This window comes from Coregonus lavaretus, assembly GCF_964263955.1.
Source record: "Coregonus lavaretus genome assembly, chromosome: 7".
In the NCBI taxonomy this organism is placed as follows: domain Eukaryota; kingdom Metazoa; phylum Chordata; class Actinopteri; order Salmoniformes; family Salmonidae; genus Coregonus; species Coregonus lavaretus.
In genome coordinates this window covers 8,719,687-8,736,884 of record NC_139994.1, presented here as the reverse complement: position 1 = coordinate 8,736,884, position 17,198 = coordinate 8,719,687, and the positions used below count along the sequence as shown (strand labels likewise).

Below are 17,198 nucleotides of genomic sequence, written 5' to 3'. Positions count from 1 at the left end.
TCTCTTTGAGTCAACTACTCACCACATTTTATGCACTACAGTGTTAGCACGCATTCATTTGCATCAAGCCCATCTTGAGCATTTGGCCATAAATTCTCATCCACATCACAGTGAATGTCCTCATTGTTCATGCACCGCGGGAAAAACCTTTTGGCATGGTGAATCCAAGCTTGACATTGGTCTGCATTGATGTCGTCACATGCCTCATCCATGGCCAGAAGGAGGGTGGCACGCTCATGGCGATAGTACACCTTCCACCTCCATGCTGAAAGAAAATCCTCAGTAGGGTTGAGGAAAGGACAGTATGGGGGCAGGTATAGGGTCACAAATTAGGGATAGGCCCGAAACCATGCCTGAACCACTTCTGCATGGTGGAACCTGACATTGTCCTACACAATGACATAGGTGACCCCTTCACCTTGACATGCCTGCTCAATTTCACTGAGAAACACAATGAGGTGTGCAGCGTTGTAGGATCCAAGTAATGGCCTACGTCCTACTATACCATCTTCATAGATAACTGTGCACATGGAGTTGTTTCCCCCCATTGTCCAGGCACCTGGACGGTCGCCCATTGGCCAATGAGGTTCAACCCACAGTGCCGAGTTTTGGCCAGGTTGAAGCCCGCTTCATCAACAAAGATATACTTGTGATGGTTCACAGCATTATCAAGTACCATTACCCTCTAAAAATATATTTTGGTTAGTTATTTTTACAGTATAGTTCCAATATGATACTGTGAAGTAGCATGTGCATCAAATAGTACCAGTAATACAGTATATAGTGCTGTACCTGAACATACTCCACCCTCAGTTGTTTCACCCTGTCGTTGTTTCTCTCAAAAGGCACCAGGTCAATGAGTTTCATAGATACCTGGTGCCTCTTCAAAAGGCAGGCGATTGTAGGTAGGCTGATGGATGCCACTTTGGCAAAGGTGTCATCGTTCTCCTCAATGTCCTGCTTTATTTCGGACAGCCGTATATCATTCCTGGCCCTCACCATTTCCACCACTGCCCACTCCTGCTGGTTGGTCAGCACACGGCCACCACCATGGGGTCTTCTGTCAATTCTGAGGGTAGAACAGGGTATACTGTCAATAGATCATACTGTAAGAATAGTGTAAGGAATTTACATGCATTACAATATGTCATTTACTGTAAATGTAATGGTGAAGCATAGTGCATATCCTGCAGACTTGCTGGTTTTCTTGGCGAAATGTTCTCATGATCGATTTGACAGTTGATTTTTTCTGATTGGGTTGAACTAATCTCGCAGCCTCTGCCATGGTAAGGGCTCTGTTTACCACATGGTCACCGATGATGGCCCGGAGTTCATTAGACACAACAGTTCCCTGCCGTCTGCCTCCCTCTCTCTGATGTCCACCTCTTTGACGGGGCCCCTGCCCACCTCTTTGACCTCTTTGACCGGGCCCCTGCCCACCTCTTTGACCTCTTTGACGGGGCCCATGCCCACCTCTTTGACCTCTTTGACGGAGCCCATGCCCACCTCTTTGATGGGGCCCATGCCCACCTCTTTGACCTCTTTGACGGGGCCCATGCCCACCTCTTTGACCTCTTTCATGGGGCCCATGCCCACCTCTCTGACGGGCCCCTTGTCCACGAGCTCTTTGATTTCTTCCTCTCCCTTGTTGTCTATTCTGCTCCATGTTGAAAGAAATTGCAAGTGTTCACACCGCCCCTTTTATATGGTGACCAATTGTGGTTACCCCTATGTGAAATCAATTAGCAATAATGAGTAGTCATAATGTATGGTTATCATGTATCATACATGTAATTTAGATGTTTATACTTTACAAACACCCTGATGAAGACAGCTTGTCTGTCGAAACGTTGGTTAATAGGTTATTAAATTATTGCATCTGAGCTCCGAGAATGTGCAGCTCTCCTTTTCTTTTTCAAGTATACTTTACAAACACACTTTTTATTTCTGTAGTTCTGAAAATCCATATATAGTAGATAAACCAGTTTAAAATCTATAGGTTTACCAAATGGTTAAGTGATTAACCATTAAGCGCAGTTGGATTAAGTGATAGTCAAATGTATTTAAACAAATGAGAAGAGAATCATATGAAAAGTATTGTGAGCATTGCATTGTGGAAGGCAATTACTTTATATGAAAGGTATTTATAGATGAAACACTGATTAGGTTTGGTGAAAAAGTTACTGTGTGATTTTGTTTGTTGTACTTAGTCAATAAATAAAATAAAAAAGCCTTTTTCATGATCTGTTTTGAGTTTTGTACTAAGAGTTGTGAAATCGTACCACATACTTGTGAAAATAGTACCAAAGCGATAAAAAAAAACCAGTAACACACAGGGTTTTGAATGGAGGACAGCACTTCTGTTCCTAAATAACCAAACACTCTCCTTGTCCCTCTCCCTCAGTGTGCCCCCCTCTCCCCTCTGGTCAGCCCCCACTGTCCTTATCTCTTCCTCCTACTCACCTTGGCAGACCATTCTGATATCCTTAAAACAGTAGGCTCCTATATTACAGCAGATACCTCATGGCCAACACCACACTACTAAAATGCAGTTCAACGTCTGCTTGAGTATCTGCGAAAGCTTTGTCCGTGCATCCATTTGTTTTTCAATGTGTAAGTGTGTGTGTGTGTGTGTGAAGTGTCTGTGGCACAGGTGGCTGGTGGCAACTTAATTGGGTAGGACAGGCTCATAGTAATGGCTGGACCGGAATGAGTGGAATGGTAAAACCATGTGTTTGATCCCACTCCATTTCAGCCATTATTATGAGCCGTCCTCCCCTCACCAGCCTCCTGTGGTCTATGAATATCTGTGTGTGTGTTTGTTCATGTTTGTTCATGTTTATTGTGTCTATCACCATGTGTGTGAGAAGTGTTCCTGTCTGATAAGCCCAGGCTTTTGTGGTCGTGATAGGATCTGCTGTGGAGGCTTTGAGTCATTAAGCAGTTGGCCGTGATAACTCATGATAACTCTTTGCCTAGTTGAGGCCATGTCTGTGGCAACACCTCACGCTTTCGGTAGCACCTCACGCTTTTGGCTCTGGGGTTGTCTTCCTATTGATCTGGCTGGGGTCGTCTTCCTATTGATCTGATTGGGGTCGTCTTCCTATTGATCTGGCTGGGGTCGTCTTCCTATTGATCTGATTGGGGTCGTCTTCCTATTCATCTGGCTGGGGTCGTCTTCCGATTGATCTGACTGGGGTCGTCTTCCTATTTATCTGGCTGGGGTCGTCTTCCTATTGATCTGGCTGGGGTCGTCATCCTATTGATCTGGCCTGGGTCGTCTTCCTATTGATCTGGCTGGGGTCATCTTCCTATTGATCTGACTGGGGTCGTCTTCCTATTGATCTGGCTGGGGTCGTCTTCCTATTGATCTGGCTGGGGTCATCTTCCTATTGATCTGACTGGGGTCGTCTTCCTATTGATCTGGCTGGGGTCGTCTTCCAGTTGATCTGGCTGGGGTCGTCTTCCAATTGATCTGGCTGGGGTCATCTTCCTATTGATCTGGCTGGGGTCGTCTTCCTATTGATCTGATTGGGGTCGTCTTCCTATTGATCTGGCTGGGGTCGTCTTCCTATTGATCTGGCTGGGGTCATCTTCCAATTGATCTGGCTGGGGTCATCTTCCTATTGATCTGGCTGGGGTCGTCTTCCTATTGATCTGACTGGGGTCGTCTTCCTATTGATCTGACTGGGGTCGTCTTCCTATTGATCTGACTGGGGTCGTCTTCCTATTGATCTGGCTGGGGTCATCTTCCTATTGATCTGACTGGGGTCGTCTTCCTATTGATCTGACTGGGGTCGTCTTCCTATTGATCTGACTGGGGTCGTCTTCCTATTGATCTGGCTGGGGTCATCTTCCTATTGATCTGGCTGGGGTCGTCTTCCTATTGATCTGGCTGGGGTCGTCTTCCTATTGATCTGGCTGGGGTCGTCTTCCTATTGATCTGGCTGGGGTCGTCTTCCTAATGATCTGGCTGGGGTTGTCTTCCTAATGATCTGGCTGGGTTTCTGTTGGATCTGGTCTGCATCCCAAAATGGAACCCTTTCCCCTTTTTTAGTGCACTACTTTTGACCTGGGCTCTGGTCAAAGATAGTGTACTATATATGGAGTAGGGTGCCATTTAGGACTCAACTCTGTTGTAGTCTACTGTGTTGGCCAGTGTCCTTTAGTAGAACAAGCTAAGTGTCCCATAGGGTCAGACTGTAGTATAGCACATGGCCATAGCCACAGTGTTTACCCATGTGACCAGGGAGGTCATTTAACCCCACGATCACTGTGAGGGGCAGCTAGAGCACGTAAAAACATAGCAGTGTTTTCACACAGAGAGTGTGAGAGGCTTTGTGCCGCCATATGTGCTCAGGTCACCCCCCACAGAGCACAATGCCCTTTTCACTGTGTGTCAGTGTGTGTGTGTTTGTGTGCGTGCATGTCTTTTGAATGTCTTTTCGTGTTTCTATCCGTCTGCCTGTCTGTGAATTTGCGCGCTTCATCACTGCGTGTTTTGGTGTTTATTATCTGTCTGACTGGGGCATTGACAGGAACTCCAGTCCCTAAAATAGGACCACAGATACAGCAGACGTTATAGTCTGAGGTTTATAGGTAGAGCTGTGTGTGAGAGAGACCAGTGATAGGGTTCATATTATCTAAGGATAAGAAGTTAAGTCATCATTTCCCTTTAGATAGCACTGTATATGAACCACCTGTGCGAGTGTTTCACTCATTATGAATGCATAGATTGCTATTAGGAGTCATTAGCTATAATGAATGTTTACAGCAAGTCTTCTATTGCACTATGGCTGTCAGGCCCTAAACATATTATACACAGTTGGCTTAAAGAGGCGTTACCATGGCAATGTACAGCTACATCACACACTCTTCCATACAGTATGTTGTACAGTAGGCTCATCAGATTCTATGGCGGTGTCCCAAATGGCACCCTATTCCCTACATAGTGCACTACTTTTGACCAGAACTCTGTGGACCCTGACCAAAAGTAGTGCACTATATAGGGAATAGCGGGCCATTTGGGGCACACACAGCCTATTACTGTACTGTACTCTATGTGTGTGTCCGGCTACTAGTTGTTTCCGGGGGTCCTTGGCACACACACATCCCCACAGCACAACACAGACAGAAGGAATGCTCTACTTCAGTGGATCGCAAACATTTTAATGTCGTCATGTTTTAACGAGTCCATCAGACTGGTTAGTATTCACTCCCCCCTGGTTCCTCCTGACTAAAAATGGATATTTTGCAGTGCTCTGTAGCCTTAAAAGGTCCCTTGTTCCTCCTCTTCTTTCTCTCTCTCTCTCTCTCTCTCTCTCTCTCTTTGCCAAATCCCTTGTTCCACTTGTTCAGTCTCTCCCGGGGAATTAGAGTATACAGTATAGCTTCTTATTTATTTGTTACCCTTCAAACATTCTCTGTTGACTGTTGGCTTCCTTGTTCCTTCTGTTAATTTAGAGTAATTACTTCACAACAGTGGACAATAATCAGTAAGTTACAACAATCAACTTCAGTGTGTGCAGTACAGTAATACACTTCCATTTCTTATAATTAAGCCCTAAAATGTGGCACCATTAGCCATGAATCTAAAGCAGTGTTCTGAGTTCTGACCCCTGTCCATTCTAACTTTGTATCTCTTGTATCCTCCCTCTGCTCCCTTCTTCTTTTCTCTTCCTGCTCTTTATCTGCCCCTCTCTCTGCCTCTCTCTGCCTCTCTCTGCCTCTCTCTGTCTCTCTCTGCCTCTCTATGTCTCTCTCTGTCTCTCTCTGCCTCTCTCTGTGTCTCCATGTCTCTCTCTGTGTCTCTCTCTCTCTCTCTCTCTCTGTGTCTCTCTCTGTGTCTCTCTCTGCCCTTTTTACCTCTCTGTGTCTCTCTCTCTGTCTCTCTCGTTGTCCCTGTCTCTGTCTCTCTCTTTGTCCCTGTCTCTGTCTCTCTCTGTGTCTCTCGCTCTCTGTCTCTCTCTGTGTCTCTCGCTCTCTGTCTCTCTCTGTGTCTCTCGCTCTCTGTCTCTCTCTGTGTCTCTCGCTCTCTGTCTCTCTCTGTGTCTCTCGCTCTCTGTCTCTCTCTGTGTCTCTCGCTCTCTGTCTCTCTCTGTCTCTGTCTCCCTCTCTGTCTCTCGCTGTCTCTCTCTCTGTCTCTCTCGGTGTCTCTCTCTGTCTCACTCTCTCTCTGTCTCTCTGTCTCTCTGTCTCTCTGTCTTTCTCTCTCTGTCTCTCTCTCTGTCTCCCTCTGTGTCTCTGTGTCTCTCTCTCTATGTGTCTCTCTCTGTGTCTCTCTGTCTGTGTCTCTCTGTCTGTCTCTCAATTTCAATTCAATTCAATAGACTTTATTGACATGGCAAGTAAAATTAGTTACATTGTCAAAGTATACATATAACAAAAATTGTGGGACCAACAGCAATAATAATAGTAGTAGTGGAAATGGGATTACCATTAACAGCAACTACAACAACAATATTAATGAGAATAACAATACATTAAAGCAATAGTAGTCGACCAATCTCAACATGACTGAGAAGACACATGACATGCTATGAAAGCCAAAACAAAACAGGAAATATTATTGACATTACATTACACTTTTCACTGGCTGTCCCTCAGGTTGTGGCAGGAGGACACATATTTGGCTGCCAAAATTGCACATTTTGGCTTTTCACCCAATAAATATTTGATTTTTTCTTCCTCTTTTATAGTTTCAAATTCTTTGTACTGAATGATAATTTTGGGAAAGAAAGATTCTCTTAGGTCTGAGTATTTGTCACAGTGTAATAGGAAATGCAGCTCTGTCTCTACCTCTCCCCGGGGGCAGAGTGAGCACAGCCTGTCCTCTCTGGGCAGCCAGGTTTGCCTGTGACGACCGGTCTCTATAGCCAGACTGTGCTCACTCAGTCTGTACCTAGTCAGTGTTTTTCTCAGTTTTCTATCAGTCACAGTGGTCAGATAGTCTGCCACCATGTACTGTCTGTTTAGAGCCAAATAGCATTGAAGTTTACTTTGATTTTTTGTGGTGTCTTTCCAATAGGTGATATATTTTTCTTTTTGCTTTGTGATGATTTGGTTGGGTCAGATTTTCTGAGTGCTGTCCTGAGGCTCTATGAGGTTGGTTTTGGTTTGTGAACTGAGCCTCAGAACCAGCTGGCTGAGGGGACTCTTCTCTTGTTTCATCTCTTGACATAGTAGAGCTGTGTGATGGAATGTTTTGGGGTCACTTGTTTTTAGATGGTTGTCAAATTTGATGGCTCTTTTTTCTATTCGAATAAGGAGGGGGTATTGGCCCAATTCTGCTCTACATGCGTTATTTTGAGTTTTTCTTTGCACTTGCAATACAGTCTTGCAAAACTCTGCATGCAGTATTTCGATTGGATGTTTGTCCCATTTGGTAAATTCAGTATTAGAGAGCGGACCCCATACTTCGCTGACATATAGAGCAATTGGTTCTAAAACTGATTGGAACATTTTGAGCCAGATTCTAATTGGAATTTCGATTTTAATATTCCTTTTAATGGCATAGAATGCTCTTCTTGCTTTGTCTCTCAGCTCATTCACAGCCATGTGAAAGCTATAGTGGGGGAAAAAAAAGTATTTAGTCAGCCACCAATTGTGCAAGTTCTCCCACTTAAAAAGATGAGAGAGGCCTGTAACACATTGTAGGATTTTTTATGAATTTATTTGCAAATTATGGTGGAAAATAAGCATTTGGTCAATAACAAAAGTTTCTCAATACTTTGTTATATACCCTTTGTTGGCAATGACACAGGTCAAACGTTTTCTGTAAGTCTTCACAAGGTTTTCACACACTGTTGCTGGTATTTTGGCCCATTCCTCCATGCAGATCTCCTCTAGAGCAGTGATGTTTTGGGGCTGTCGCTGGGCAACACAGACTTTCAACTCCCTCCAAAGATTTTCTATGGGGTTGAGATCTGGAGACTGGCTAGGCCACTCCAGGACCTTGAAATGCTTCTTACGAAGCCACTCCTTCATTGCCCGGGCGGTGTGTTTGGGATCATTGTCATGCTGAAAGACCCAGCCACGTTTCATCTTCAATGCCCTTGCTGATGGAAGGAGGTTTTCACTCAAAATCTCACGATACATGGCCCCATTCATTCTTTCCTTTACACGGATCAGTCGTCCTGGTCCCTTTGCAGAAAAACAGCCCCAAAGCATGATGTTTCCACCCCCATGCTTCACAGTAGGTATGGTGTTCTTTGGTTGCAACTCAGCATTCTTTGTCCTCCAAACACGACGAGTTGAGTTTTTACCAAAAAGTTCTATTTTGGTTTCATCTGACCATATGACATTCTCCCAATCCTCTTCTGGATCATCCAAATGCAAACTTCAGACGGGCCTGGACATGTACTGGCTTAAGCAGGGGGACACGTCTGGCACTGCAGGATTTGAGTCCCTGGCGGCGTAGTGTGTTACTGATGGTAGGCTTTGTTACTTTGGTCCCAGCTCTCTGCAGGTCATTCACTAGGTCCCCCCGTGTGGTTCTGGAATTTTTGCTCACCGTTCTTGTGATCATTTTGACCCCACGGGGTGAGATCTTGCGTGGAGCCCTAGATCGAGGGCGATTATCAGTGGTCTTGTATGTCTTCCATTTCCTAATAATTGCTCCCACAGTTGATTTCTTCAAACCAAGCTGCTTACCTATTGCAGATTCAGTCTTCCCAGCCTGGTGCAGGTCTACAAATTTGTTTCTGGTGTCCTTTGACAGCTCTTTGGTCTTGGCCATAGTGGAGTTTGGGGTGTGACTGTTTGAGGTTGTGGACAGGTGTCTTTTATACTGATAACAAGTTCAAACAGGTGCCATTAATACAGGTAACGAGTGGAGGACAGAGGAGCCTCTTAAAGAAGAAGTTACAGGTCTGTGAGAGCCAGAAATCTTGCTTGTTTGTAGGTGACCAAATACTCATTTTCCACCATAATTTGCAAATAAATTCATTAAAAATCCTACAATATGATTTTCTGGATTTTTTTCTTCTCAATTTGTCTGTCATAGTTGACGTGTACCTATGATGAAAATTACAGGCCTCTCTCATCTTTTTAAGTGGGAGAACTTGCACAATTGGTGGCTGACTAAATACTTTTTTCCCCCACTGTACCTGTGTTGCTGATATTTAGTCCTAGATATGTGTAATTTTTGGTGTGTTCTAATAGAACTGTGTCCAAATAGAATTTATATTTGTCATCCTGATTTCCGGACCTTTTTTGGAATATCATTATATTCGTTTTTTTTTAGATTAACGGACAGGGCCCAGGTCTGACAGAATTTGTGCAGATGACCTAGATGCTGCTGTAACCCCTCCTTAGTGGGAGACAGTAGCACCAGGTCATCTGCGTACATTCTCTCTCTGTCTCCCTCTCTGTCTGTGTCTCTCTCTGTCTGTGTCTCTCTCTGTCCCTCTCTCTGTCTCTCTCTCTCTCTCTCTCTCTGTCTCTGTCTCTGTCTCTGTCTCTGTCTCTGTCTCTCTCTCTCTCTCGGTCTCTCTCTGTTTCTAGTAGGGTGAGGCCGGGTGCTGCAGACTGTTCTAGTGCCCTCGCCAATTCGTTGATATATATGTTGAAGAGGGTGGGGCTTAAACTGCATCCCTGTCTCACCCCACGGCCCTGTGGAAAGAAATGTGTGTGTTTTTTGCCAATTTTAACCGCACACTTGTTGTTTGTGTACATGGATTTTATAATGTTGTATGTTTTTCCCCCAACCCCACTTTCCATCAATTTGTATAGCAGACCCTCATGCCAAATTGAGTCAAAAGCTTTTTTGAAATCAACAAAGCATGAGAAGACTTTGCCTTTGTTTTGGTTTGTTTGTTTGTCAATTAGGGTGTGCAGGGTGAATACGTGGTCTGTCGTACGGTAATTTGGTAAAAAGCCAATTTGACATTTGCTCAGTACATTGTTTTCACTGAGGAAATGAACTAGTCTGCTGTTAATGATAATGCAGAGGATTTTCCCAAGGTTGCTGTTGACGCATATCCCACGGTAGTTATTGGGGTCAAATTGTCTCCACTTTTGTGGATTGGAGTGATCAGTCCTTGTTTCCAAATATTGGGGAAGATGCCAGAGCTAAGGATGATGTTAAAGAGTTTAAGTATAGCTAATTGAAATCTCTCTCTCTATCTCTCTCTCCCTCTCTGTCTCTCTCTCTCTCTCTCTCTCTCTCTCTCTGTCTCGCTCTGTCTCTCTCTCTCTCTGTCTCTCTCTGTTCCTCTCTCTGTCTTCCTCTCTGTATCTCTGTCTCTCTCTCTGTATCTTTCTGTCTCTCTCTCTTTCTCTTTCTCTCTCTCTGTCTCTTTCTCTGTCTCTCTCTGTCTCTCTCGGTGTCTCTCTCTCTGTCGGTCTCTCTCTCTGTCTCTCTCTCTGTATCTCTCTCTGTATCTCTCTCTGTCTCTCTCTCTGTCTCTCTCTCTCTGTCTCTGTGTCTCTCTCTCTCTGTCTCTGTGTCTCTCTGTCCCTCTCTCTGTCCCTCTCTCTGTCTCTCTCTCTGTCTCTCTCTCTGTCTCTCTCTCTCACTCTCTCTCTCTGTCTCTCTGTCTTTCTCTCTATGTCTCTCTGTGTGTGTCTCTCTCTCTCTCGCTCTCTCTCTCTCTCTCTCTCTCTCTCTCTCTCTCTCTCTCTCTCTCTCTCTCTCTGTCTGCCTGTCTCTCTCTCTGTGTCTCTGTCTCTCTCTCTCTCTGTCTCTCTTTGTCACACTCTTTCTTATTCCTATCTATTCCATTCCCATCTTTCCCCTCTCTCTCCCTCCCCTCTTCTACCTCTCTGCTCTTCTCCTCCTCCCCTCCTCTACCTCCTACAGTACGTGTGGAACGACTGGGCGTTGGGAGTGTGAGCAGCATGCCTGTCTCATAGAGAATGATATGATCCAGGCAGTCAACAGAGGAAACTATGGGTAAGGGCCCTTAAACACACACGCATGCACACACACACACACAAACACACACATACACATGCACGCTAGTGATGCACGGGTTGACTCATAACCTGCGTGTGGGTTTACGGTCATTAAATATTGTGTGGATCAAGGGCGGGTGGGTGGCGGGCATGTTGAATAAAGAGAAAAGTCTTGTGCAATTTATATCTATAGTCTACATCAATGTTTTTCTTTCATTATTTTAGGCTATCTGGCATTAATGCGTAAGCTTTAGGGCCTAACAAATAGCCTACACACCAATCGCCAAATGCTTTTGGGAACAGGCAGAAAAAGTTAACATCGATCCACGAAGGTACAAAGGACAATGTCAGAGTTTAATTCAATAATAATAATAATATAATAATATGCCATTTAGCAGACGCTTTTATCCAAAGTGACTTACAGTCATGTGTGCATATATGTTTACGTATGGGTGGTCCCGGGGATCGAACCCACTACCACTACCCTGGCGTTACTAGCGCCATGCTTTACCAATTGAGCTAAGGGAGAAGCTACTAATTAGAGTGTTGAAAATAAATAGAAGGGAAGGCCAGAAAAGTAAATGTTGTACATTTAGCAGACACTCTTATCCAGAGCGACTTACAAGAGCATTTAGGGTTAAGTGCCTTGCTCAAGGGCACATCGACAGATTTCTTTCACCTAGTCGGCTCGGGGATTCGAGTCAGCAACCTTTCACTTTTACTGGCCCAATGCTCTTAACCGCTAGGCTACCTGCCACCCATGAGCGGTAATTGAAGATGATAGCAGTGACGGTTATTTGTGACGATTGTGAGGCACCATACAAATTTGACAGTCACAAGACAGGGACTTCAAATAGGCCTATGGCACGTCAAGGGAACTGTAGCATACTGTTGAGATTGGTTAAGTGGAAACTGAAATCTGGACACTGACTGTAGGTTTGTAACCTCTCACATAGCCTTTTAACTCCTGCAGAATTAAGCATTTCTTGCATTAAAATGATACACCAAATCTAGGCAACATTTTTACTCGGGAACAGAAGTGGAGAAACATGATTTCTTTATTTCAGCATCGTGAGAGAATGCAAATGTGCACTTAGATACCGTCAGTAGAGGTGGTGACTTTATCAGCATTATAAAAGCTGATAGTATTTCAACCACATAAAATATGCATCCAAGCCGAACTGAAATCTTATCAGAAATATGTTGGGTCGTTATCACAGCTTTCTATTTCCTTACAACAGGTCAAACTGATGTTATTTGGACGACATTTTGCACAGGAAATCTTTCCATTATAAATACATTTGTTGCTACATTTTCTCCCCGGTCCCTAAACGTCTTAGCTCCCTGAAAGAAGCAGAAATGACAGAGAACTTTGCTAGATTGAAGCATTCATTCTATCGATTTATTACATTATTCTGGTGAGCAAGGGTTTATTTCGGTCTTACTGACAGAAGAGAAGCTGCATGTATCTAATTATAGACAAGTTGACTAACAAACAGCCTATCAAAAAATCATTCTGCCGTCTGACTGTAGCCTACAGCGCATTTTCTATATTAGCGTTTAGGGTTGGATGCGGGCCTCAGATTTCCACTTTATCACATATAGTCGGGCGGTTGGGGATGGGTTATTAGCAATTGCGGGCAGGTGCAGGTAAACAAACAGCTGACCTGTGTACCACTTCTTCAATACGGCCCCTCAAGTCTGAGGAAGGAACTATACGTTGCGTCCCAATTTCACGTACACACACACGCGCACACACACACACACACACACACAAACATGTTTTCTCACACTTACTGTTTGGACTTTCCTCTCCTTTGTCTCCCTAGCTGGCAGGCAGCAAACTACAGCCAGTTCTATGGCATGTCTCTGGACGAGGGCCTGAGGTATCGCCTGGGGACACAGAGGCCCTCCAGGACCATCATGAGCATGAACGAGATGCAGGTGAGAGGACCTGTCTGCTGGGTAGGGAAAGGGCGGGGTGTGGGGATGGGAGTTGGGCTGGGTGATTCATGGGATACATCTCGAATGGCACCCTATTCCCTATATAGTGCACTACTTTTACCAGGGCCCATACATGGGATGCAGATATGTTGTCACGGCCTTGAGAGTGAGGGACGGTCCAGTCTGCTTTTCAAATTGCTTGTGCATCAACAGGGACCCATGACATAATATTTTATATAAAGATTCTGCTGGCCTGGCCTGTATCATTACCAGCTATGGCTACCAGGCGGAGTCTGGTATTGGTCTGTTGATAATTCTTTGTCTGTCTGGATCTTGGAAGCCTCCTCTCTGCTATGTGCCATCTTTAGCTTATGTTTACATTCTAACCAGACAGATTATGTAAGAGCCAATCAGAGAGAGGTTTAGGAGAGAGGGAATGGGGGATAGGATAGGGGTGAAGGGGAGGATGGGGTAGAGGATAGAGGTGGAGGGGAGGATGGGGTAGAGGATAGAGGTGGAGGGGAAGATGGGGTAGAGCCATCTCTCCTTCAGACAACACAACTGACTGGCCCTCCTCTCTCCCCCCTACCCTACCCTTCCCAACCCCTATCCCCCATCTCTCCCACCCTACATCCTCCAGACCTAACTCCCCCACTCCTCCTCCCTTCAACTTCACTCTCTCCAATCCCCCACTCCCCCAGCCCAACATGCCCCTACCTGTACCAGGAGCCAGATCTAAGCAGGAAAGCTTATTCATAAATAATTTTTCTGTTGTCTGTCTCCCAGCTCAGTCCCCACACGTCTAACAGTCATACTGGGTAATGGATAGGCCCACTCCGAACTCCCTAACTCACTCCCACTCCACTCCTAATTCCTGGGGGGTTGGAGCCACACACACACACACACACACACAGATATTAGCGGGAAGGAATGGGAGGAGGACGTACCAGCAGCTGTGCTCTGTCTAAACAGAGATAGAGTTACACACGACCTTGATACGCTAATGCTACATAACGGCAGCATGCCTCCCACCTCCAGACCTGGCCTGTCTGTGTCCCAAATTCCCTGTCTGACACCATATTCCCTATATACAGTTGAAGTCGGAAGTTTACATACACTAAGTTGACTGTGCCTTTAAAAAGCTTGGAAAATTCCAGAAAATGATGTCATGGCTTTAGAAGCTTCTGATAGGCTAATTGACATCATTTGAGTCAATTGGAGGTGTACCTGTGGATGTATTTCAAGGCCTTCCTTTAAACTCAGTGCCTCTTTGCTTGACATCATGGGAAAATCAAAAGAAATCAGCCAAGACCTCACAAAAAAATGGTAGACCTCCACAAGTGTGGTTCATCCTTGGGAGCAATTTCCAAATGCTTGAAGGTACCGCGATCATCTGTACAAACAATAGTATGCAAGTATAAACACCATGGGACCACACAGCCGTCATACCGCTCAGGAAGGAGACGCGTTCTGTCTGCTAGAGATTAACGTACTTTGGTGCGAAAAGTGCAAATCAATCCTAGAACAACAGCAAAGGAACTTCTGAAGATGCTGGAGTAAACAGGTACAAAAGTATCTATATCCACAGTAAAACAAGTCCTATATCGACATAACCTGAAAGGCCGCTCAGCAAGGAAGAAGCCACTGCTCCAAAACCGCCATAAAAAAGCCAGACTACAGTTTGCAACTGCACATGGGGACAAAGATCGTACTTTTGGAGAAATGTCCTCTGGTCTGATGAAACAAAAATAGAACTGTTTGGCCATAATGACCATCGTTATGTTTGGAGGAAAAAGGGGGTTGCTTGCAAGCCGAAGAACACCATCCCAACCGTGAAGCATGGGGGTGGCAGCATCATGCTGTGGGGGTGCTTTGCTGCAGGAGGGACTGGTGCACTTCACAAAATAGATAGCATCATGAGGAAGGAAAATGATGTGGATATATTGAAGCAACATCTCAAGACATCAGTCAGGAAGTTAAAGCTTGGTCGCAAATGGGTCTTCCAAATGGACAATGACCCCAAGCATACTTCCAAAGTTGTGGCAAAATGGCTTAAGGACAACAAAGTCAAGGTATTGGAGTGGCCATCACAAAGCCCTGACCTCAATCCTATAGAACATTTGTGGGCAGAACTGAAAAAGCTTGTGCGAGCAAGGTGGCCGACAAACCTGACTCAGTTACATCAGCTCTGTCAGGAGGAATGGGCCAAAATTCACCCAACTTATTGTGGGAAGCTTGTGTAAGGCTAACCAAAATGTTTGACCCAAGTTAAACAATTTAAAGACAATGCTACCAAATACTAATTGAGTCTATGAAAACTTCTGACCCCATTGGAAATGTGATGAAAGAAATAAAAGCTGAAATAAATCATTCTCTCTACTATTATTCTGACATTTCACATTCTTAAAATATAGTGGTGATCCTAACTGACCTAAGACAGGGAATATTTACTAGGATTAAATTAAATTAATTACTTAAAAATCATACAATGTGATTTTCTGGATTTTTGTTTTAGATTCCGTCTCTCACAGTTGAAGTGTACCTATGATAAAAATGACAGACCTCTACATGCTTTGTAAGTAGGAAAACCTGCAAAATCGGCAGTGTATCAAATACTTGTTCACCCCACTGTATGTGAGGCAGCATAGAAATGCCCATTTATGATTTAATGTGATAAGCATTATGATAAGCTTGCTATCCCAGGTATTTGTCTGAGGTGTTATCATAGTGATTTAATTCTGGAGTCCATATTAGGTGTTTAAAGCTGGATCAGGTTCCCCTTTCAATCTCTGCTGTTTCTAGATTCATCACATATTATTTCCAGTGAGAGTACAGTGAGGGGGGAAAGTATTTGATAACCTGCTGATTGTGTACGTCTGCCCACTGACAAAGAAATGATCAGTCTATAATTTTAATGGTAGGTTTATTTGAACAGTGAGAGACAGAATAACAACAACAAAATCCTGAAAAACGCATGTCAAAAATGTTATAAATTGATTTGCATTTTAATGAGGGAAGTAAGTATTTGACCCCTCTGCAAAACATGACTTAGTACTTGGTGGCAAAACCCTTGTTGGCAATCACAGAGGTCAGACGTTTCTTGTAGTTAGCCACCCGGTTTGCACACATCTCAGGAGGGATTTTGTTCCACTCCTCTTTACAGATCTTCTCCAAGTCATTAAGGTTTCAGGGCTGACATTAGGCAACTCGAACCTTCAGCTCCCTCCACAGATTTTCTATGGGATTAAGGTCTGGAGACTGGCTAGGCCACTCCAGGACCTTAATGTGCTTCTTCTTGAGCCACTTTTATGTTGCTTTGGCCGTGTGTTTTGGGTCATTGTCATGCTGGAATACCCATCCACGACCCATTTTCAATGCCCTGGCTGAGGGAAGGAGGTTCTCACCCAAGATTTGATGGTACATGGCCCCGTCCATCGTCAATTTGATGTGGTGAAGTTGTCCTGTCCCTTTAGCAGAGAAACACCCCCAAAGCATAATGTTTCCACCTCCATGTTTGACGGTGGGGATGGTGTTCTTGGGGTCATAGGCAGCATTCCTCCTCCTCCAAACACGGTGAGTTGAGTTGATGCCAAAGAGCTCGATTTTGGTCTCATCTGACCACAACACTTTCACCCAGTTCTCCTCTGAATCATTCAGATGTTCATTGGCAATCTTCAGACGACCCTGTATATGTGCTTTCTTGAGCAGGGGGACCTTGTGGGCACTGCAGGATTTCAGTCCTTCACGGCGTAGTGTGTTACCAATTGTTTTCTTGGTGACTATGGTCCCAGCTGCCTTGAGATCATTGACAAGATCCTCCCGTGTAGTTCTGGGCTGATTCCTCACCGTGCTCATGATCATTGCAACTCCACGAGGTGAGATCTTGCATGGAGCCCCAGGCCGAGGGAGATTGACAGTTTTTTGGGTTTCTTCCATTTACGAATAATCGCACCAACTGTTGTCACCTTCTCACCAAGCTGCTTGGTGATGGTCTTGTAGCCCATTCCAGCCTTGTGTAGGTCTACAATCTTGTCCCAGACATCCTTGGAGAGCTCTTTGGTCTTGGCCATGCTGGAGAGTTTGGAATCTGATTGATTGATTTCTTCTGTGGACAGGCGTCTTTTATACAGGTAACAAACTGAGATTAGGAGCACTCCCTTTAAGAGTGTGCTCCTAATCTCAGCTCGTTACCTGTATAAAAGACACCTGGGAGCCAGAAATCTTTCTGATTGAGAGGGGGTCAAATACTTATTTCCCTCATTAAAATGCAAATCAATTTATAACATTTTTGACATGCGTTTTTCTGGATTTGTTGTTGTTATTCTGTCTCTCAATGTTCAATTAAACCTACCATTAAA

The 17,198-nt window shown here is 44.5% G+C and overlaps 1 protein-coding gene across 2 annotated transcripts in view; it reads left to right on the top strand.

Annotated features, from left to right (window-relative positions):
* The window catches only part of LOC311132754 (tubulointerstitial nephritis antigen-like), a 78,835-nt gene that overhangs the window by 17,929 nt on the left and 43,708 nt on the right, over positions 1-17,198 (top strand). For both annotated transcript variants that reach the window (XM_084166050.1, XM_084166051.1), the window contains exons 4-5: positions 10,802-10,894; positions 12,726-12,840. In XM_084166050.1, the coding sequence (XP_084022176.1) occupies positions 10,802-10,894; positions 12,726-12,840 (208 nt within the window). The remainder of the gene's footprint in view (positions 1-10,801; positions 10,895-12,725; positions 12,841-17,198) is intronic.